The sequence below is a fragment of the Theobroma umbraticum genome, unplaced genomic scaffold (genome assembly GCF_002168275.2).
Source record: "Theobroma umbraticum cultivar Fairchild unplaced genomic scaffold, ASM216827v3 scaffold_44.0, whole genome shotgun sequence".
NCBI classification, from domain to species: domain Eukaryota; kingdom Viridiplantae; phylum Streptophyta; class Magnoliopsida; order Malvales; family Malvaceae; genus Theobroma; species Theobroma umbraticum.
This window is the reverse complement of record NW_018397255.1, coordinates 979464-995940: the sequence shown is the minus strand read 5'-3', so window position 1 is coordinate 995940 and position 16477 is coordinate 979464. Positions and strand designations below refer to the sequence as shown.

General features: G+C 33.9%; 4 protein-coding genes across 6 annotated transcripts; 3 read left to right on the top strand and 1 right to left on the bottom strand.

Moving 5' to 3' along the window:
- Window positions 1-1847: 1847 nt before the first annotated feature.
- On the bottom strand, window positions 1848-3427 carry LOC110409458 (uncharacterized). The gene is made up of 2 exons (XM_021418808.2): window positions 2695-3427; window positions 1848-2291 (listed from the first exon to the last, which is right to left on the bottom strand). The coding sequence occupies exon 1, from the start codon at window positions 3358-3360 to the stop codon at window positions 2731-2733; it is 630 nt and encodes a 209-aa protein (XP_021274483.1). The 5' UTR covers window positions 3361-3427; the 3' UTR covers window positions 1848-2291; window positions 2695-2730.
- Window positions 3428-4404: 977 nt separating this feature from the next.
- On the top strand, window positions 4405-10007 carry LOC110409124 (G-protein coupled receptor). 3 transcript variants are annotated; one of them, XR_002444544.2, is made up of 19 exons: window positions 4405-4668; window positions 4845-4932; window positions 5018-5109; window positions 5281-5319; window positions 5445-5498; window positions 5795-5869; window positions 6243-6308; window positions 6478-6520; window positions 7284-7329; window positions 7579-7672; window positions 7760-7812; window positions 7940-8024; window positions 8119-8221; window positions 8324-8416; window positions 8572-8638; window positions 8982-9048; window positions 9149-9202; window positions 9367-9556; window positions 9842-10007. XR_002444544.2 is itself a non-coding variant. In XM_021418371.1 (18 exons), the coding sequence occupies exons 2-18, from the start codon at window positions 4860-4862 to the stop codon at window positions 9502-9504; spliced, it is 1242 nt and encodes a 413-aa protein (XP_021274046.1). In that variant the 5' UTR covers window positions 4405-4668; window positions 4845-4859; the 3' UTR covers window positions 9505-9700. The 3 variants fall into 3 exon arrangements, 2 of the variants coding, with proteins under 2 accessions (XP_021274046.1, XP_021274047.1); XM_021418371.1 differs by lacking the exon at window positions 9842-10007 and having other exon boundaries at window positions 9367-9700; XM_021418372.1 differs by lacking the exon at window positions 9842-10007 and having other exon boundaries at window positions 4740-4932; window positions 9367-9700.
- A 1866-nt stretch (window positions 10008-11873) lies between these two features.
- LOC110409021 (Peroxidase superfamily protein) lies at window positions 11874-13467 on the top strand. Its single transcript, XM_021418232.2, has 4 exons — window positions 11874-12201; window positions 12327-12518; window positions 12622-12787; window positions 12902-13467. The coding sequence occupies exons 1-4, from the start codon at window positions 11974-11976 to the stop codon at window positions 13315-13317; spliced, it is 1002 nt and encodes a 333-aa protein (XP_021273907.1). The 5' UTR covers window positions 11874-11973; the 3' UTR covers window positions 13318-13467.
- An 840-nt stretch (window positions 13468-14307) lies between these two features.
- LOC110409726 (Ribosomal protein L12 family protein) lies at window positions 14308-16299 on the top strand. Its single transcript, XM_021419171.2, has 2 exons — window positions 14308-14993; window positions 16003-16299. Exon 1 carries the CDS (start codon window positions 14402-14404, stop codon window positions 14990-14992), a length of 591 nt encoding a protein of 196 aa, XP_021274846.1. The 5' UTR covers window positions 14308-14401; the 3' UTR covers window position 14993; window positions 16003-16299.
- Window positions 16300-16477: the final 178 nt, after the last annotated feature.

Here is a 16477-nt window from a genome sequence, read left to right as displayed (position 1 = left end):
TACAAGTTACAACCACTCAACTTGTTAATTACAACTAACAATAACTATAAATGAAATTGAAAAAAAAAACTCTTTTACTATGACTTTTTTTTAAATCTCTCACTTTTATAGTATTAGAGCTTTTTAATTTTTTATAAAACTTTTAAATTTAATTAATAATTAATCATTATTTGATTTAACGTGACATATAACATGATTAGATAATAATTGACATAACTAAACACGATAATCCGTTTACGACATGTTACATGAATAGAAAATATTAATTAATATTAAATTTATCAATGGTTAATTTTTTGTTAAAGGTTTATTCAAGTGCAAATTATTTATGTGTAATAGTAGATTAAGAGCTTAGTTGATAAATGGTTACAATTCGGGGATCTTTTTTCTGTTATTTAAGTCAAACAAAATATGATTAGTACTTATTTTATGATTAAAATCTACCATTTTAATGTTTACCTTAAGGGAAAAAAATTCAAAATTTAATCCCATTTTAATTAAATTATAAACATAATATTTGAAGAAGTATTAAAATTATTTAAAAAATATTTAAATAATTTTTTATTCTATTATTATGTTTAATTAAATCATTGTACTTTTATTTTAGATCAAATCAATTTTTATAATTAATAGTTGATTAATTATCATTAATTAAAATACGATTTATTATTTTTATACTCGATGTTGATATAAAAAGTGAAAAAGTCACATAATCATAACATCATGACATATTATCGTTTATTATAATATTTAAATATGTCACATCAGTATAACATAATATAGAATGACAATGATATTTTGACTAACAGTAATTAGTCAATTATTAATTTTAAACGTTTATTTTATTTAAAATAAAAATATAAAAATTTATTTGACTATAATAAAAGAATAAAATTTTATTTAAATTTTCTTAAATAGTTCAAGTTTTTTTAAGCATTATACCTAAATTATATAAACAAACTCAATATATTTTGGTAGAGTTTTAGTTTGGTTTCTTGATATGAGTTAATTAAATATACAATTTTTTATAATAACATTTTTATTTTATTTGATGATATGTTGTAGTTGTATTTACATGTTAGTTGCGAAATAGAATATCAATGTTTATTTGTCATTATTTGGATGTAATGTTAGTGCTGTTGTTTTTTAAAGTGTTACATAAAATCCTTTTGAATACTCTTTATACTTGGAATGTTTGATTTTGGTTAAAATATTATAAAAAAGCCATCGTACTTTATCAAATTCTTTATATAAATTTGTAACTTTTTTAACCTAATTGAGCTTTTAAAATATTATTTTTATTTAATTAAACCCTTATTTTATATGAAAATCACAAAAAACTGATAAATATTATCGTGAGTGTTATATTTATCAAATTAGAATTTATGTGATAAATTATATTAAAAAATCAAGTTAAATCGACATATACATAACATGCCACGTCAACAAAGACAAAACTTTTTCGACCATATGATAGGTAAACATGGTAAAAAAAACAACAACATTATGTGAAATAAGAATTTAATTAAATAAAAATAATACTCTTAAAAGCTTAATTGAATATAATATAAAAATAGATAATCATCTAAAAAATTTGAGAAACAACAAATAAAATATTTAGTAATTAATTTAGCCTTTGAATATCATGCCATATGAACCACATTAGTCTTTATAAGGATTACATAATTTAATGAATCGTCTCATTTTGAATCCAACTTAAACAATGCATTAAATAAATTTATTAAAATAATATTTAAATAGAATACATTTTTACTTAATTTTTTTAAAAATTAAAAATAAAAAATTTTAAATTTAATTAAAAATATAAATAATAACATTTAAATATTTAATTTATTAATTAATGTATTATCTTCACCGAATGAAAAACAAAATTCGAACCACGTCCAAGTTCAAAAAAATATATTATATAAATAATAATAGTAATAACAAGAGAACTAACGACAATACAATGCTGCCTTCTCCAAAGATTGAGGAACAAGAAGAGATCTATTGACATAAAGATCGAAAGGATTCCTAACTGTTTCATCCAATCAGAGTTGTCCCTTTGTAACGGAGCCACCACAGAGAAGCACAGAGGAACAAAACCAATCCGTTTTCTACTCAGAAGGATACTAAATTTTTTAGTAGTCGTCAAGAAGATCGTTTTGTGGAAAAGGACGGTGACAATGCAAACCTCTTCTCCATTTTTCCACTTTTATGACTCCAACTGGCGGAGCTTCAACGGCAGGGAAGGCATAGAAGAGCTTACGGCAAAGACTGGCTTAAGATACCTATGTTTAAATTTGCAACAATTAGAAATATTCAATAGATCTGCGTACTCGCAAGAGTACGAGGGGATGGATTTAATTCACTCTTGCCTAGACATATTTCATATTCACTACTCATTATGAACCTAACAGTATAAGAATTTGAATGTAATTATGGAAAACTTAAGTTTGCATTGGCTCTCTATATCATAATACCGGATATGAAACCCAAATTCCTCTTTCATTTTATGTCTTCATCCTGAGAGATTTTAACCAAAGATAACAGTTCGACATGATTATGTTTTTTACATTCCTCTTAATAGATAATAGCATCAGAATTCAGAAGCAGTTTTCGTTACTTGGGTTCTATATGCCATCAGCCGTATTGATGAATCAGGAATAAGGATAAAGAATAGCCAAAGCGTACCCTTTTTTTTTTCATTCTCCGGCAAGTGAATTCCTCCTACACATCTCCAGAAATGGACCCATTTTCTCTTTCAAGGATTGAGTCACATTGGCTTTTAAGGAATGACGGACCCATCGAGGCCAGCGCTTCGCGTAGATAGATCCTAAGGGTGAGCATCGCGTCATTTAGCGTATTAATTGTAATTAACACGTTGGCGAACTCCTCGTCCTCGACGGCAGCCTCCACTTGACGTCGACGGCTTCTCAGTCGCTCGGAAACCAACTTGGATGCCTTTGATTTTTCCAGATTTTCAATCCTGCTTCTCCATATTCTGTTCACCGCATCCAAATACTTGCCATTCCGATCCGAGCTTCCAGGCAAGTACTTGGCGGTGCATTCAAGTGCGACAGCGCAGTAAGCTTGCCTCATGGAGTCCGGGATTCTGAGCCTTTGGCTGCGGTCAATGCGCTCGATCCTCTCCAAATGATCAAGTATCCTCTCGGAAACGTTGCCGGCTAGGATTTCGTTTCTGATTGAGTGGAGAAGCAGCGTTTTCTTCAGCCGAGGCCTGCCGTTCAAAGGCGGGAATGCTTGGATGAGTTTCTTCACCAACATTTCGTCGGTTGATTCACGAACAAGGAATTCGATAATCCAACCGCAGATTTCTCTGTCCATTTCTCGATCCATTGAAATGTGGAACCCTAATTTTGACTTTAGTTTTTGGTTTGGAGAAGGGTATTTGAAATTTGGTCACGTGTTTGTCACTTGACTTGGCTTAATTTCATTTTTCGATTTTTCCTCTCAATTTTCTTTTAGATTTTTTTTTAATTTTAGACAAATATTAAAAGAGTGTCTATATATATTTTTAAGATTATATTTATAAAAAATTCATATATATTTTTTTAATTTTAGCAAAAATTATTTATTAACATTAATAATTGAGTATTACAATTATTCTTAGATTGTTTAAAAAAATGTAATAATGAATTTATTTTTGTACATGATAAAATGACAAATTATTTATGTTAAAAATAATACATATATATGTGTAAAATAAATAAACAAATTACACTGATTTACAATTTCAATAATTTTCATACATCATAAAACACTTGTAGCAGCGAAGTTGGTGAGTAGTGCCTAATTGGTGAGAAAATGCGTTCAAAGTGGTAACAAAGAGAAGGCAGACCGGCCAAGGAGGGCATGGGGAGGAAAACAAAAAGAACATTAAAAACAAAGAGAAAGAGAAGAAAAAGAAAAAACAAATTTAAAATCATAAATTACCCTCCCATTTAAAGAAAAAAAGCGAAAATGTTCCCAATATTATAAAAAATAAAAATAAAAAACACCCTTTATAAATAACTAAATACTTGACCCACCATCAATAGAAAACTCAAAAATATTTTTTAAAATTTTTAAAATGACAACGCCATGGAGATTCATATATTGAAAACATTATATATTGATTAGATAGATAAATCAAAGATAATTTTTTTAAAACATTCGTATTTTTAAAAATTTCTCAATGTTATAATTTTTTTATGAATTTTCATATTATAAAGTATCGGTTGTGTTTTTTGAACTTTTAAAATACAAATGTATTCAACAAAATTTAATATTATATTATATTTTTTATTATTTTAAAATAATTTATATATTATTTTATTTTTAATTATCTTTTTTTTTCGTGAACTCTTAAGTTTAAACTAATTGGGTCAAGAGAGAACAAAATCCAAGCCGAATCTAATCGGCTTGAAACTACGGCAACCCTTTCCTTCGTCTCTTTGTTTACTTTATTATTTTCTCCCTCTGCTCAAAACACACCGTTTTATTGTAGTTTAGATTCCTTTTCCCCTGTCTCGTTAAACACGTAGCATCGACGATCCGGCGAAGTTACTTAGGCATTTTCTCTGCTATTTCATCATTTTCATCTTGATTTACTGTTTTCTTTTTAAAGAACGACAGAACATCAAAATCCGGAATAATCAGAAAATAGTAAGTAGAATTTTTGTTTTGAATTTCCGTGAATTTTATTTACTTTTTTTTTCTAATTAGATTATTTTCAGATCTCGGTTATTCATTTGGTCCGAAGAATCTTACTCCAACTTGGCCAGGTTTTAAAATCATTGTTGGTAATATAATTTAAGCTGAAGTTAGCTTGATTCTCGCAGGACATGCTTGCTTGAATGCGCGAAGAAATGCGGAGTGTAAATTGTTGTTTAAATGTTGGTTTCATGTTCATAGCAGTGGCACTGGCAGGTATGTTTTCCTATTTGATTCTGTTATGAAGTATTTGTTAACTATTTTAAACTGTTTAATGCAAGTGAATCTGCTTTCTTTGTAGCTGTCCTTTCACAAGCACTTACCGTTGCCTCAGTTGCTGTCCCGACATCCAATTGCTACGCGCTTGATAATTCTAGCCGTCTATTGGATTTCGTATCCTTTGTTACTTTTTTCTTTGTTGTTGTTGTTGTTGTTGTAAAGTTCAAATAGATGTCTGAATCATTGGTTGGTTTTAAAATGAGCATTTCTAGTTTAAATTTCCAGTTGGATGAACTGGTGGCTTTGATATCGAGCAAGATTGTTTTCTCTTAAGCTGTTGATTAGAGTGGTTGGGTCGGAGTTTCTTTTATGCATGAGGGAGAGGTAACATCCTAGCGTGGTTTCAAATGTTGAACGTCTCTAATTTCCCTTGGTGACATTGTTTTATTTACTGTTTATAAATATTCATGTCGAGAGCTTATTACATATTGGTATTTCTCTTGATGCAGGACGCTGACTTTGTCATCCGCTTTTGCAAAGATGTGGAGAGTAGATCACAATCGGTAGTCCATTACTTCATGTTCTTAAGTACTAAATCAATGTGTTTATATGTTATTCATTTATGAGGACGTCCTTGGAAAAGCCAATGTTTTAAAACGTTTTTAATTGGCTGAAAGTACTGATTTGCACTTTCATTCTTCGAAAATCTGCTTTGCTTTTCCTTTGTGTTTTGATGATAACGGAGAAATCATTTTAAAAGTTGGGGCTATTTTTTCTGCTCCTTCAGTAGCTTTACTTACCATAACAGCAAGCTTGTTGAGTATATTTGACAATATGTTTAATGCTCATAATTATGCAGGGATATGTAGATTTTGGTCGATTCGATAATGTTAACCACTTTGTTGCTGGTTCAGGCGATGTTGACCTTGTTCAAGTAAGTCTGTTTGGTTTTCAACTGCTTATTTGTGAAGTAGTAACTATAAAAAATGAGGGTATGCTGAACCTTTCCTTGCTCCCTTTGATGCAATAGGAATGAGTGATTGCTATATTGTTAGCTTAGGCTCTTTTTGGTTGTTATTGATGGTGTAAAAAGAGATAAATTTGTATGAGAAGCTTGTTTTCTGAGTTCTCTTCTTTTACCTCTAGTCACTTGGCAACTCATGCTCTCATTCCTGAGATTGAAATTTTGTTTGCCTGCTTAATGCAATATGTTGCATCATGTCAACACCTCTGTTTAAGTTTTGACACTGTAATATTGATTCATAGATATATAAAACCTGTTAAATCTAATTTCTCTGCGTGTATAGGGGTTTTACAATGGTGACCTGCTGAATTGTGAGCACACCTTTGACAAATTGGGACGAACTGCACAGGTCAGTCTATTGGCTACTGTTTCTTTCTCAAAATTTTTGGGAATTATTTGACATGACTGTTCTTAGAAGTTATCATTTATTGTGAAGTCACTAATTATGTGAATTTGAATATTCAAATTCCTAATGGCATTTGCATATGTGTTAATGAATCTCTTTGATTGTATTTCAGGTAAATATTATATGTGGAAATTGTTTAAATGGGCAATGTAAAGGTGTGTGAACTCTTCATGTCAAGTCTTCAAGAGCTTTTTGTTGTATATACTAGGAGTTTAGATCACCCATCACTGATTGTTTGAGAATTTATGAGTTCATACGGTGTCTTAAACCCTTTTGACGCTTGCTTTGAGCAAAAATGACAAAGAGAGATTTGTGAAGCTGAATGAAATGATAATTAGTATTAGGATATTCTATGGAAAGTTTGTAACAAAGTAAAGTCCTATATTATTGTTTGTTAAGTTATTTCTCATGCGATGCATTTTCTTTCACTCAATATGGGTTAAAATGACCATCCTCCCTCTCTACCCAATAATGTTTTCCTCAGCTCATACTAGTTAATAGCTGCTAACTATTTTTGTGTAGTGCTTAAGCATTAACATGCTTAGGAGGTAATTTGAGTTTGGTGGTGACAATTAACTCTCAATTTGATGCAGCTACCACATATCCTTTATTGAGGACTGGCTGTGTGAATAAATGGCATTCCAGACATGAAGTCAGAGTGCTTGAGCCAATTAAGTAAAATTAAAAAAACTATCCTAGTTTCTTTGCCCTTCCCATTCTCTAAATCATTTTCATTTCATTCCCTCTTCATTTTTTTGTGTCCATACCAATTGCTGATTATTAGGAAAAGATATATTAATTTGGATCTTTCTGTTATGGATCCATCCCTGTTTTGCCTTGAAATCTTAACTGCCAATACTGCTCTTGTTTTGTATCACCCATTAACACTTTTGTCGTTATCTGTGATGTTAATTTCAGGTCAACATGGATGCATATGCAATGTCACTTATGAATCCACATGCAGGTATATTAAGCAGTATTTTGACTTCTTTCTTTCTTTCTCTTTTTCATTCCTATTCTCTAAACATTTGTTTTCAAGTTAGGTGCGGTGTAGAGTGAAATTTTATATTATAACTGAGAGACTGTTATTCCTAGTGCCGAACCACAAGACTCATTGTTTTACTTGACAGTTTGTTCCTAACTTCTTCAAAAAATTGATTGAAATCCATTTTACAACATATATCTAAATTTTTATTGTTTCTATTTTTTCCAGAGCCGTTGTTGAACTGGCCATTCCATGTGAGAAACCGGGCCCACGTGTATTTGAGGGCTTCACTGTTGGATTTCATCCACGATCATGGGAAATTGTAAGAATTTGCATCAAATAGCTGATCTACATATATTTATGCGCCGAAACTATATGATTAAAAAAGTTCCATTTTATTGATTTGAAGGTTTACAATGGTATGACTCGGTTGGGTTTTGAAAAACCTCACCATGACTTTAGGTATAATTCTCCATTATGAGTTGCAATCTCCATTCTCTCATAGTGAATTAATTTGATTTATTTAGTTTAATTATTTGCAATCAACATCTTATGAATAATCTTTGAGTTGAAAAGTTTCGGTGAACAGCTTCAGCACTGAACAGCCACATGTTGCCCTTTATCTGACTGCTATCTCATCTCATTCCAACCTAGTCCAAAAACCTATTGTCAAGGTACTTTTTCCTGTCAGTTCAAGGGGTAGAAAACTGTGATTATTGAATGAATATGCTTATTATCTTATCATTCTTTGCATCGGGTCCTTCTCAGCTCTTTCCAGAAAATGGGCTGGAGGTTAAGTTATCAGGGACAGCGGTAACTGGGAAGCTACCTACAACTTTATCACCCTCAGCTTTGCTTGTCGATTGGAGATGTACATACACCATTACCTTCAGCAGTATGATGTTTTTTTTTTTCTCAATAATAATCTGCTGAATTTCCATTGTATAATTCTTTCCCCCTTTTTTTTTCTCAGGCGTGAAGGCCCATAATACCCCATATGAAGTTAACATCACTATCCCAGTGGATGGTTATGAACCAATAGAGTTTGTTCTAACAAAAACATGTGGTAGGCTCCTGATTCTGTTTTGTTCAATGGAAGTTTTATCAACAGTGATTTTTCTGGAATCTATTCAAGTAGCTTTCTGATAATGGTGATGCATTTGCAATAGAACTTGCCATCAGCTAGTTTAATATTTTTTTTTCTTTCTCCAAAATTTGCAGAATACACACAAAGTCAGGAGGGAGATGCTATGAGAGGGTGGGCAATATTTGGAATAATTTCTTGCATGTATGGAAACCTCCAATAATTTCTTCTTTTGTCTCACATGTGTTCTGCTATGCAAAATAAACTGATTAAAATATCATCTGTACGGGATCCTGTGTTTTGCACAGTTTATTCCACCAGCTTGTACCAACAGATTAATTGTCTCATTACCCTATACCATGCTTATGGCCTGGAGTTTGCCTTTTCTAGGGCATCAGTGTCTGTTACTACAGATAAACAAAGCATCAATCTCTTCTGTTGGTTCTGAAATTTGCTGTTTGTGAGAGTTGTGCCTATGATATACTCCAAGTCCCTTATTTCTATATTAACTGATTTGTTCTAATAAAATGAAATTGGTCTTGGGCAGATTCATGGTTTCATCAACTCTGTTTTGCTGTGGAGGTTTTATTTACAAGACACGAGTGGAACGCCAGGTGGGCTGCTTAGACTCTAATGTTTTAGTAATTTGTGATAGTTTACAAAAATTTATGCCTGCAAGCACCTATTTATATCTACTTGGAATCTTGGTTGCAGCGGGGGATTGATGCACTGCCAGGCATGACAATCCTTTCAGCCTGTTTAGAGACTGTAAGTTTATGAAATTTTTTGTGGCCAACAATGTTATTTGAACTTGTGAGCTTCTTTTCATGCAAGTTATAGCTGTTTCAGAGGACTCTAATACATTCCTGATAGCAAATATAGTAGTTCTCTGTATAAATTCTTCCCATTAATGTGCAAAGAGCCTCTGACAGGTGAGTGGAGCAGGGCAAGGCTACTCACGAGCAGAGGACCTTAATGCCGCCTTTGCCAGTGAAGTCTCCTGGGAGCGCCCACCTGCTGCTGCTCAAGGAACATGGACAACGAGCGAAAGAAAATATGGTTCAATATAAATTTTGTAGTCCTTCCCTTACAAAATGCGAATTTTCTTCTGCCGAATACGAGGTATTATCAAGATACGCAATCTTCTGTATCCTTATTTTTGGTGTAAACATAACTCATCGTAATATTTCATGACGTAGTATTTAGAAATCCTCCAAACTCATAGAATGCACTACTATTTCCCCCCGCTTCCATTTACCAATTTAATCTTACAGAAGTTACAGCTACATTTTCTTAAAGCTACTGACTTGCAAGGTGAACTTCAAAGCAGAGCAAATTCGATGTTGTGGTTCTGATTGAGCAAAGGGTTTCAATTTTATCATACTAATCCACTCTTACTATTTCCAGGGATTCATGGAGCCGGTATAGGCAATCAATCACCGACTGTTGTACAAATTGCCACGTGTACGATCAGCATGATATGTTAAAAAGGATAACGTTAATCATAATGTCAAATGGACCCAATGTTGGAAAGGCTATTAAAAAATTAAAAAGAGAAAAAGCTTAGGAATTAGGATATGCTTTTTTATATTATCTTATGTTAAAGACTATAATCACAAGAGGATAAAGAAAATGGCTTTGCTTTAAAGAGAGAAATTCCCTTTCGAGGCTACCCTAACAGAAACTTTATCATCTTATTGGATTAGGAATATTAACCCAAATATCTCCATACCCAAAGCTTCGTTTTTATTTTACGAGTTTATATTTGATATATTATCACTGCATAACGGTCTTTAAAATTCGAACACTTTATTTTTGTGTATTCATGTGATTAACCTAATATTCTTTTCTCCTGGTTAAGCTTAGTTGTGCTCAAATCCCGACATATAAATCAGACAAATAGATGGAAATATCAAATATCTGTTTCATGCCAATCTGATCTAAGGTTAGTTTAAAGTCAAACAATCCATAAATAACGTGCAAACCTCTCTCGTGCATGTCTTTACCCATTTACTGAAAATAGATAAATGAAAACTTTGCATTAATACCTATTCTCGAATTAGAGTGATTCAAAATGGAACAAAGGGTTTATATAAAAACATTTGCTTCATGTCACCTAATATTATTTTCATTTAAATTTTAATACAACATTTATCATAAAAATTAAACTGAATCAATCATATTTTTTTAGTTACTTATACTATATGATTAATTCTTTCACGAAAATTTATTAATAATATATGAAAACTAAACTTATTTTACACGTAACGAATGGGAAGTACTTAACGAGTTAAAACTATAATTTATAATACAAACATTCTCTCCAAGTGTGGTGTGATGATTAGGTTCTTCTGCAAAGAACCCCTTTTTTTCTAGGTAGTTGCAACTTAATCAAAAAGATAAAAGAGAGTGCTAAACCTTTTCCAGCAGGGCTTTCTTTTAATAGATCAACTCACATGGGTAGGTTTCTCATTTCCATGGGGTGATTTAGAGAACTGAGAGAGGTAATCTTAAGAGTTTTACTCACAAACATCGAAGCATGTACTCTTTACCTCTTTTCTAGCTAGTTGTTTGAAGGTAATTTTTTGCTCCTTTGCTTAGCGGTGGGTTACTTGCATGCATTAATGGTCATCAAAAGTACTTATAGATGGCAATGACTTAGAGGGACCCAAGCCAACGGGAGGTTTTCAGTTTTTGTCAACGGAGCAGGTGAGCCTGTTCCCCATCAACTTTAATTTGTCCTCAACGGCAGGAATCAGCACAAACTTAAAACAGTTTCAGGTTGACGAGGTTCAAGTATATGATTATTAGCTGATAATTAGTTTGAATATTAGCATAAAACCACTGGGTTTTTTGTTTCAGTAATCAAAAGCCGATCATCCCATTGCGTTATCATTATTCATGTATGTACCAATCTTTGGCTTGTAATGAGTTTTAGGCAAAAGAGATGGAAAATGAAACGCATGATTATGAATTGGTTTTCTTCGTTTTGTCTTTGATAGATGGTGGAACATCTAAAACTAACGGGAGATAATGTGGAGAATCCTGAGATTAAATCTTTTCTATATATGTTATCAAGTACTTTTCAATCTAGTAATCTTTTGAATCTAAATTATATGATTTTTAAAAATTTAAGATTTTAAGTTACTTTTCAAATTTAATATGATACTTAAAAATTTATATTAAAATTATTAATAATAATTAACTTAAATCTATTACGTTTATTTTCTTACAACTATATTTCATGGCAATTGGTCAGCACTTACATGCAGATATTGGCATATTGCTACCTACTCCAACCTTGTCCATTTGTTTCCTGCTCCTGATTGATGCAAAGCTAGTTACCTACTCACTCCACCTTTTTGTCCTCCCCTTGCCCATTCTTCTGTCATATCTTTGATGACCATTCAACCAAGTATCCTCTATAAATACCCATCACCCTTGGAGCTCTCATCATAGCATGTTTTGAAAATTCTCTGTGTAGGTTTTGGTCTAGAAAGTGAAAAGACAAAAACAAGTAGGGCGCTAGCTTAGGAACAATGGGTCATTCTGTAGGCTTTATCCTAGTTCTTTCTCTTCTTGCCGTTGCTCCCCCTTGTTTCTGTGGCAAGACTATTGCGGGAGGATACCTCTACCCTCAGTTTTACGATCACTCATGTCCAAAAGCTCAAGAGATTGTCAAGTACATTGTAGCCAAAGCTGTTGCAAAGGAGGCCCGTATGGCTGCTTCACTGCTTAGGCTACACTTCCATGACTGCTTTGTCAAGGTCTTCTACATGCCAAAGCACTCAACCACCTACTTATTGTTCACTTGATGCAGCTAATAATGATTTGACAGATTTTGAGATATCACAAAGTAATGAATACTCTTAACATCTTGCTGTTGTCACAGGGCTGCGATGCATCAATTTTGTTGGACAGCAGCAGGACCATAATTAGCGAAAAGAGGTCGAATCCTAACCGGAACTCGGCTAGAGGATTTGAAGTCATAGATGAGATCAAAGCTGCACTGGAGAAAGAGTGTCCTCATACGGTATCATGTGCTGATATTATGGCCCTGGCTGCTAGAGATTCTACTGTTCTGGTGAGTGCAGCCTTTGGTTATAGCCTTGTCTCTTAACTTTTTAATTGCTCTTAGCCTCTTATCTATAGTCCAAAATTGCCATAACCATCCTTTGGATTTGCAGACTGGTGGACCTAACTGGGAAGTCCCTCTCGGGAGGAGGGATTCCACAGGTGCAAGCTTGAGTGGCTCTAACAATAATATTCCTGCTCCTAACAACACATTTCAAACAATTCTAACCAAGTTCAAGCTACAAGGCCTGAACATTGTTGATCTTGTAGCACTTTCTGGTAAACCAATTACTCGACATAACATTGCTGAATGCGTTTTCCTAGAAACCTGAAGAAGTAGAACAAGTTTATATGTTCTCAGCATGACCAAGTTCCCCACTTTTTTTCTTGCAGGGAGCCACACCATTGGAAATGCCCGATGCACCAGCTTCAGGCAGAGACTTTATAACCAATCAGGCAATGGACAACCAGACTACACACTTGACCAATCATATGCTGCTCAATTGCGCACCAACTGTCCAAGATCAGGTGGTGATCAGAACCTGTTTTTCTTAGATTTTGTGAGCCCAATAAAGTTCGATAACAGCTACTTCAAGATCTTACTGGCTTACAGGGGCCTGCTGAACTCTGACCAAGTTCTTTTTACTATGAGTGCTGTATCAAGGGAATTGGTGAAGAAATACGCTTACAACCAGGAACTCTTCTTTCAGCAATTTGCCAAGTCCATGATTAAGATGGGAAATATCTCACCACTGACAGGTTATAGGGGTGAGGTCAGAAAGAATTGCAGGAAGGTTAATGCTTATTAATAGCCGTTAGAACTTAGAAGTGAGCCATTTGATGAATAAAAAGTTTGGATCTGTGTCTCCTGTTCTATGTTGTTTGTCTTTCCTCCTTTTGAAAGAAAAAAGAAGTTCATTTGTGCAAATTTAGTATACCAACTAGTGATATTGTTTCGACTTGTATTGATTCAGAATTGTGTAAGTAAAAAAATACATCCTTGGCATGAGTTCTATTGAAAATCTATAATAATAATCAATCTGGATATGGAGATGGACCAATGATTGTTTTTCACATTACGCATGGTATAGCCTCCAATTCCTTAGCATTGAGTTCACATAACAACCAAAATAAATTTTCCATTTGGGTTGAAATCGATTGCTTTCCGCAACAGCTTCCATATATCTCAACACCAACTTAGCAAAAAGGAAGCTAGATTGCCTTCCTTGTATCCCAAATACTGATCCAACCAGTCACATGGTAATTGTATCTTGTAGTTGCTGCTACTTGGATCATAGGGATCTTCTTTCTTTCTCCACCGTGCTATCCCATATAAAGGACTTGTAGAAGTTGTCACAATGAATCAGGCTGCTTAAACCGTTTCCGTTTGCATCAAATACCTTGGCAAAAAGCAGAGGATACAGGTTGCAACAGGGTTACTCTCCCCTGCCATGGACAGTTCATCCACTTTCGAAACGGTAGTTATACAAGCATCTAAACATTTGATTTTTGATTCATTAATTAGTACACAGAGTTCAAATCCCCCTCCCTAATTATAAATATATATATATGTATATATATATATAAACCTCTGCTTATACAACTTGAGACAAGAGTTCCTAATAGAAAAATCGCTTGTCGGCATGATGTAACTGCCATCTCGAAAGCTGGAACTGGAGCTTGAAATCGAAAGCAATGAACTAGTACGCCTTAAAGTCAATAGTTTGGGCTGGACTTCAGGCCCAAAAATGACCTTTTGGACCAGGTTTTACTACTATGGCTTATGCCTAAACCCTCTCCAATCTTCATAGCTTCCTTGCAATTCCATGATCTCACTGAACTGAAACAAAAAGCACCTTAATTGAAAATTGAAACACGAAGGAAGAAAGGGAAATGAGAAATTTACGTTTGTTTTCTTCTCATTTAACTCGAATCCGGAAAACTCTTCATCAAAATCCAAACATTTCCTCTGCCATCCAATCTTTAAACAACGTTAACCATACTTTCTCACGAAATTACACAACCCCATCACAAGAATCCACCAAACAAGCTCCTTCCAACAAAGTCGCCGCAATCGTCGATGAACTCTCCGGGTTGACTCTGCTCGAAGTCATGGACTTAACCGAAGTCCTCCGCCAAAAACTGGATGTTAAAGAGATGCCAATAATGGCAGTGATGATGCCGGGCATGGGATTTGCTGGGGCCATGAGAGGTGCCGGGAAAGGTGGGGCTGGTGGGCCCGGGAAAGGGGAAGAGAAGAAGGAGGAAAAGATGGTTTTTGATGTGAAACTTGAAGGGTTCGATGCGGCGGCTAAGATTAAGGTGATTAAGGAAGTTAGAGGGTTTACGGATTTGGGGTTGAAAGAAGCTAAAGATTTGGTGGAAAAGGCGCCCACTTTGTTGAAGAAAGGGGTTACTAAAGAGGAAGCTGAGAAGATTATTCAGAAGATGAAGGAGGTTGGAGCTAAAGTCTCCATGGAGTGAGGTACGGGAAATTTGATTGATTTGTTTAAGTTTTGTGTTCGTAATAATTTCATGAATTTATTTAAGTCTTAGCTTTACACAGTTGTTTAGAAAGCTATGATTGAAGAGAAGAAGTTTATAAGTTCTTCAAAATAGTTCCTTCCGTTAGTCTGGTTTAGGCTCTAGATTCTTTGGGAATATTAGCAAAACAACAATGTAAGAGGTTTATCATTATGAAGGGCTGGATTGGATAGTATCATTCAAGAACTTTGGGAGACTTTGGACTGGAGAGAGAGGAATAATTCTTTGTATTGCTTGTTGTTTAGAAATTTTATATTGCCTGCTGAACAGATCAATGATGTGCTCGGGTACAGAGATTTTGCAGTTAGCTTTTTCGCTTTTGCTATTGTTCATGTTATTTATGTATCACCATAATTAGAAACCAAGAAAGTTAGTTCTAGTTGCACTGACGTAAGATTTAGTTAATGAAATGTAAAATGCAGAGTACAAGTCTCTGATCATAATTTCCTGGGTAACGGTCTCTTATTTTAGAACCATAGAGGACATTGGCGAGAGAGTGGGAGATGGGGGAAAGAGATAAGGGTCAGAGATTGCATTTGGTACTGTATTGACAACCTAACATTTTTAATGATGATGACTAGTAAATGAACAATGTTAAACCAAAATTAGAACAATGTATCTCTAAATGATGGGGGCAACATAATCCACTCAAGCAATTGAAGAAACATACAAGAGTATACGTACATGAACCAAAGGTTGGTGATGGTTTAAGAAACTATGAACTGAACCAGAACTGTGCCATAGACTCTGTTAGGCCATTAGGCATTGGTTAGAACATGGTCAAGACAACCATGGGAAAGAGAGGAAAGAGGTGATTATTAACGGAAGTCATGAGTATTTAGTTGAACTATGGGGAATATTGTTGCAATGAAAAGTTGCCACTGCTCTACTATGTTGGTAGAATTATGTTATGCAGTAACTAATAATATTTGGTTTTTTAACTTTGCCAGACTTTCACTAAGAGAAATGGGACAAAGAAGAAGTGCAAGGCATTTGCAAATAATTTGTGAAAATGCAGGGTAACTGATATTGGTGTATAATGCCAGGATTACTGTCAGTGGAGGAGATCAATTTAGGGATTCCTCCTAAAGCAGAACATTCTTTGCAAAATTGATTTGCAGTGCAGCTGAGTTCATAGTAATGTTTTTATTTTGATCAATATCATTGTAATTTCTTGATGATTCTAAACCAACTGTTGTAGAATTGAATTTTGACGACCAATGATTTTATAAACAATCCTTTCAATAGTTCTTGATGGATTTCAATTATTCTTTACTGCTATGAACAAGCTTGTGCCCTGGAGCAAAGGTACACCTCAAATAATGTGAAAAAAAAAAAAAGAGAAAGAAAATCATGTGAGAGTGGAGTTGTCTCACTCCATTGCTGTAGTGTATATGTGGATAGTGATTTATGTTGTACTTCAAC

Coding starts and splice junctions, on each gene's coding strand:
- LOC110409021 (XM_021418232.2), top strand. CDS start 11,974: ATGGGTCATTCTGTAGGCTTTATCCTAGTTCTTTCTCTTCTTGCCGTT. Junction 12,202..12,326: donor TCCATGACTGCTTTGTCAAG/GTCTTCTACATG, acceptor CTGTTGTCACAG/GGCTGCGATGCATCAATTTT. Junction 12,788..12,901: donor TGATCTTGTAGCACTTTCTG/GTAAACCAATTA, acceptor TTTTTCTTGCAG/GGAGCCACACCATTGGAAAT.
- LOC110409726 (XM_021419171.2), top strand. CDS start 14,402: ATGAGAAATTTACGTTTGTTTTCTTCTCATTTAACTCGAATCCGGAAA.
- LOC110409124 (XM_021418371.1), top strand. CDS start 4,860: ATGCGCGAAGAAATGCGGAGTGTAAATTGTTGTTTAAATGTTGGTTTC. Junction 5,870..6,242: donor GCGATGTTGACCTTGTTCAA/GTAAGTCTGTTT, acceptor CTGCGTGTATAG/GGGTTTTACAATGGTGACCT. Junction 8,222..8,323: donor TTTGCTTGTCGATTGGAGAT/GTACATACACCA, acceptor TTTTTTTCTCAG/GCGTGAAGGCCCATAATACC.
- LOC110409458 (XM_021418808.2), bottom strand. CDS start 3,360: ATGGATCGAGAAATGGACAGAGAAATCTGCGGTTGGATTATCGAATTC.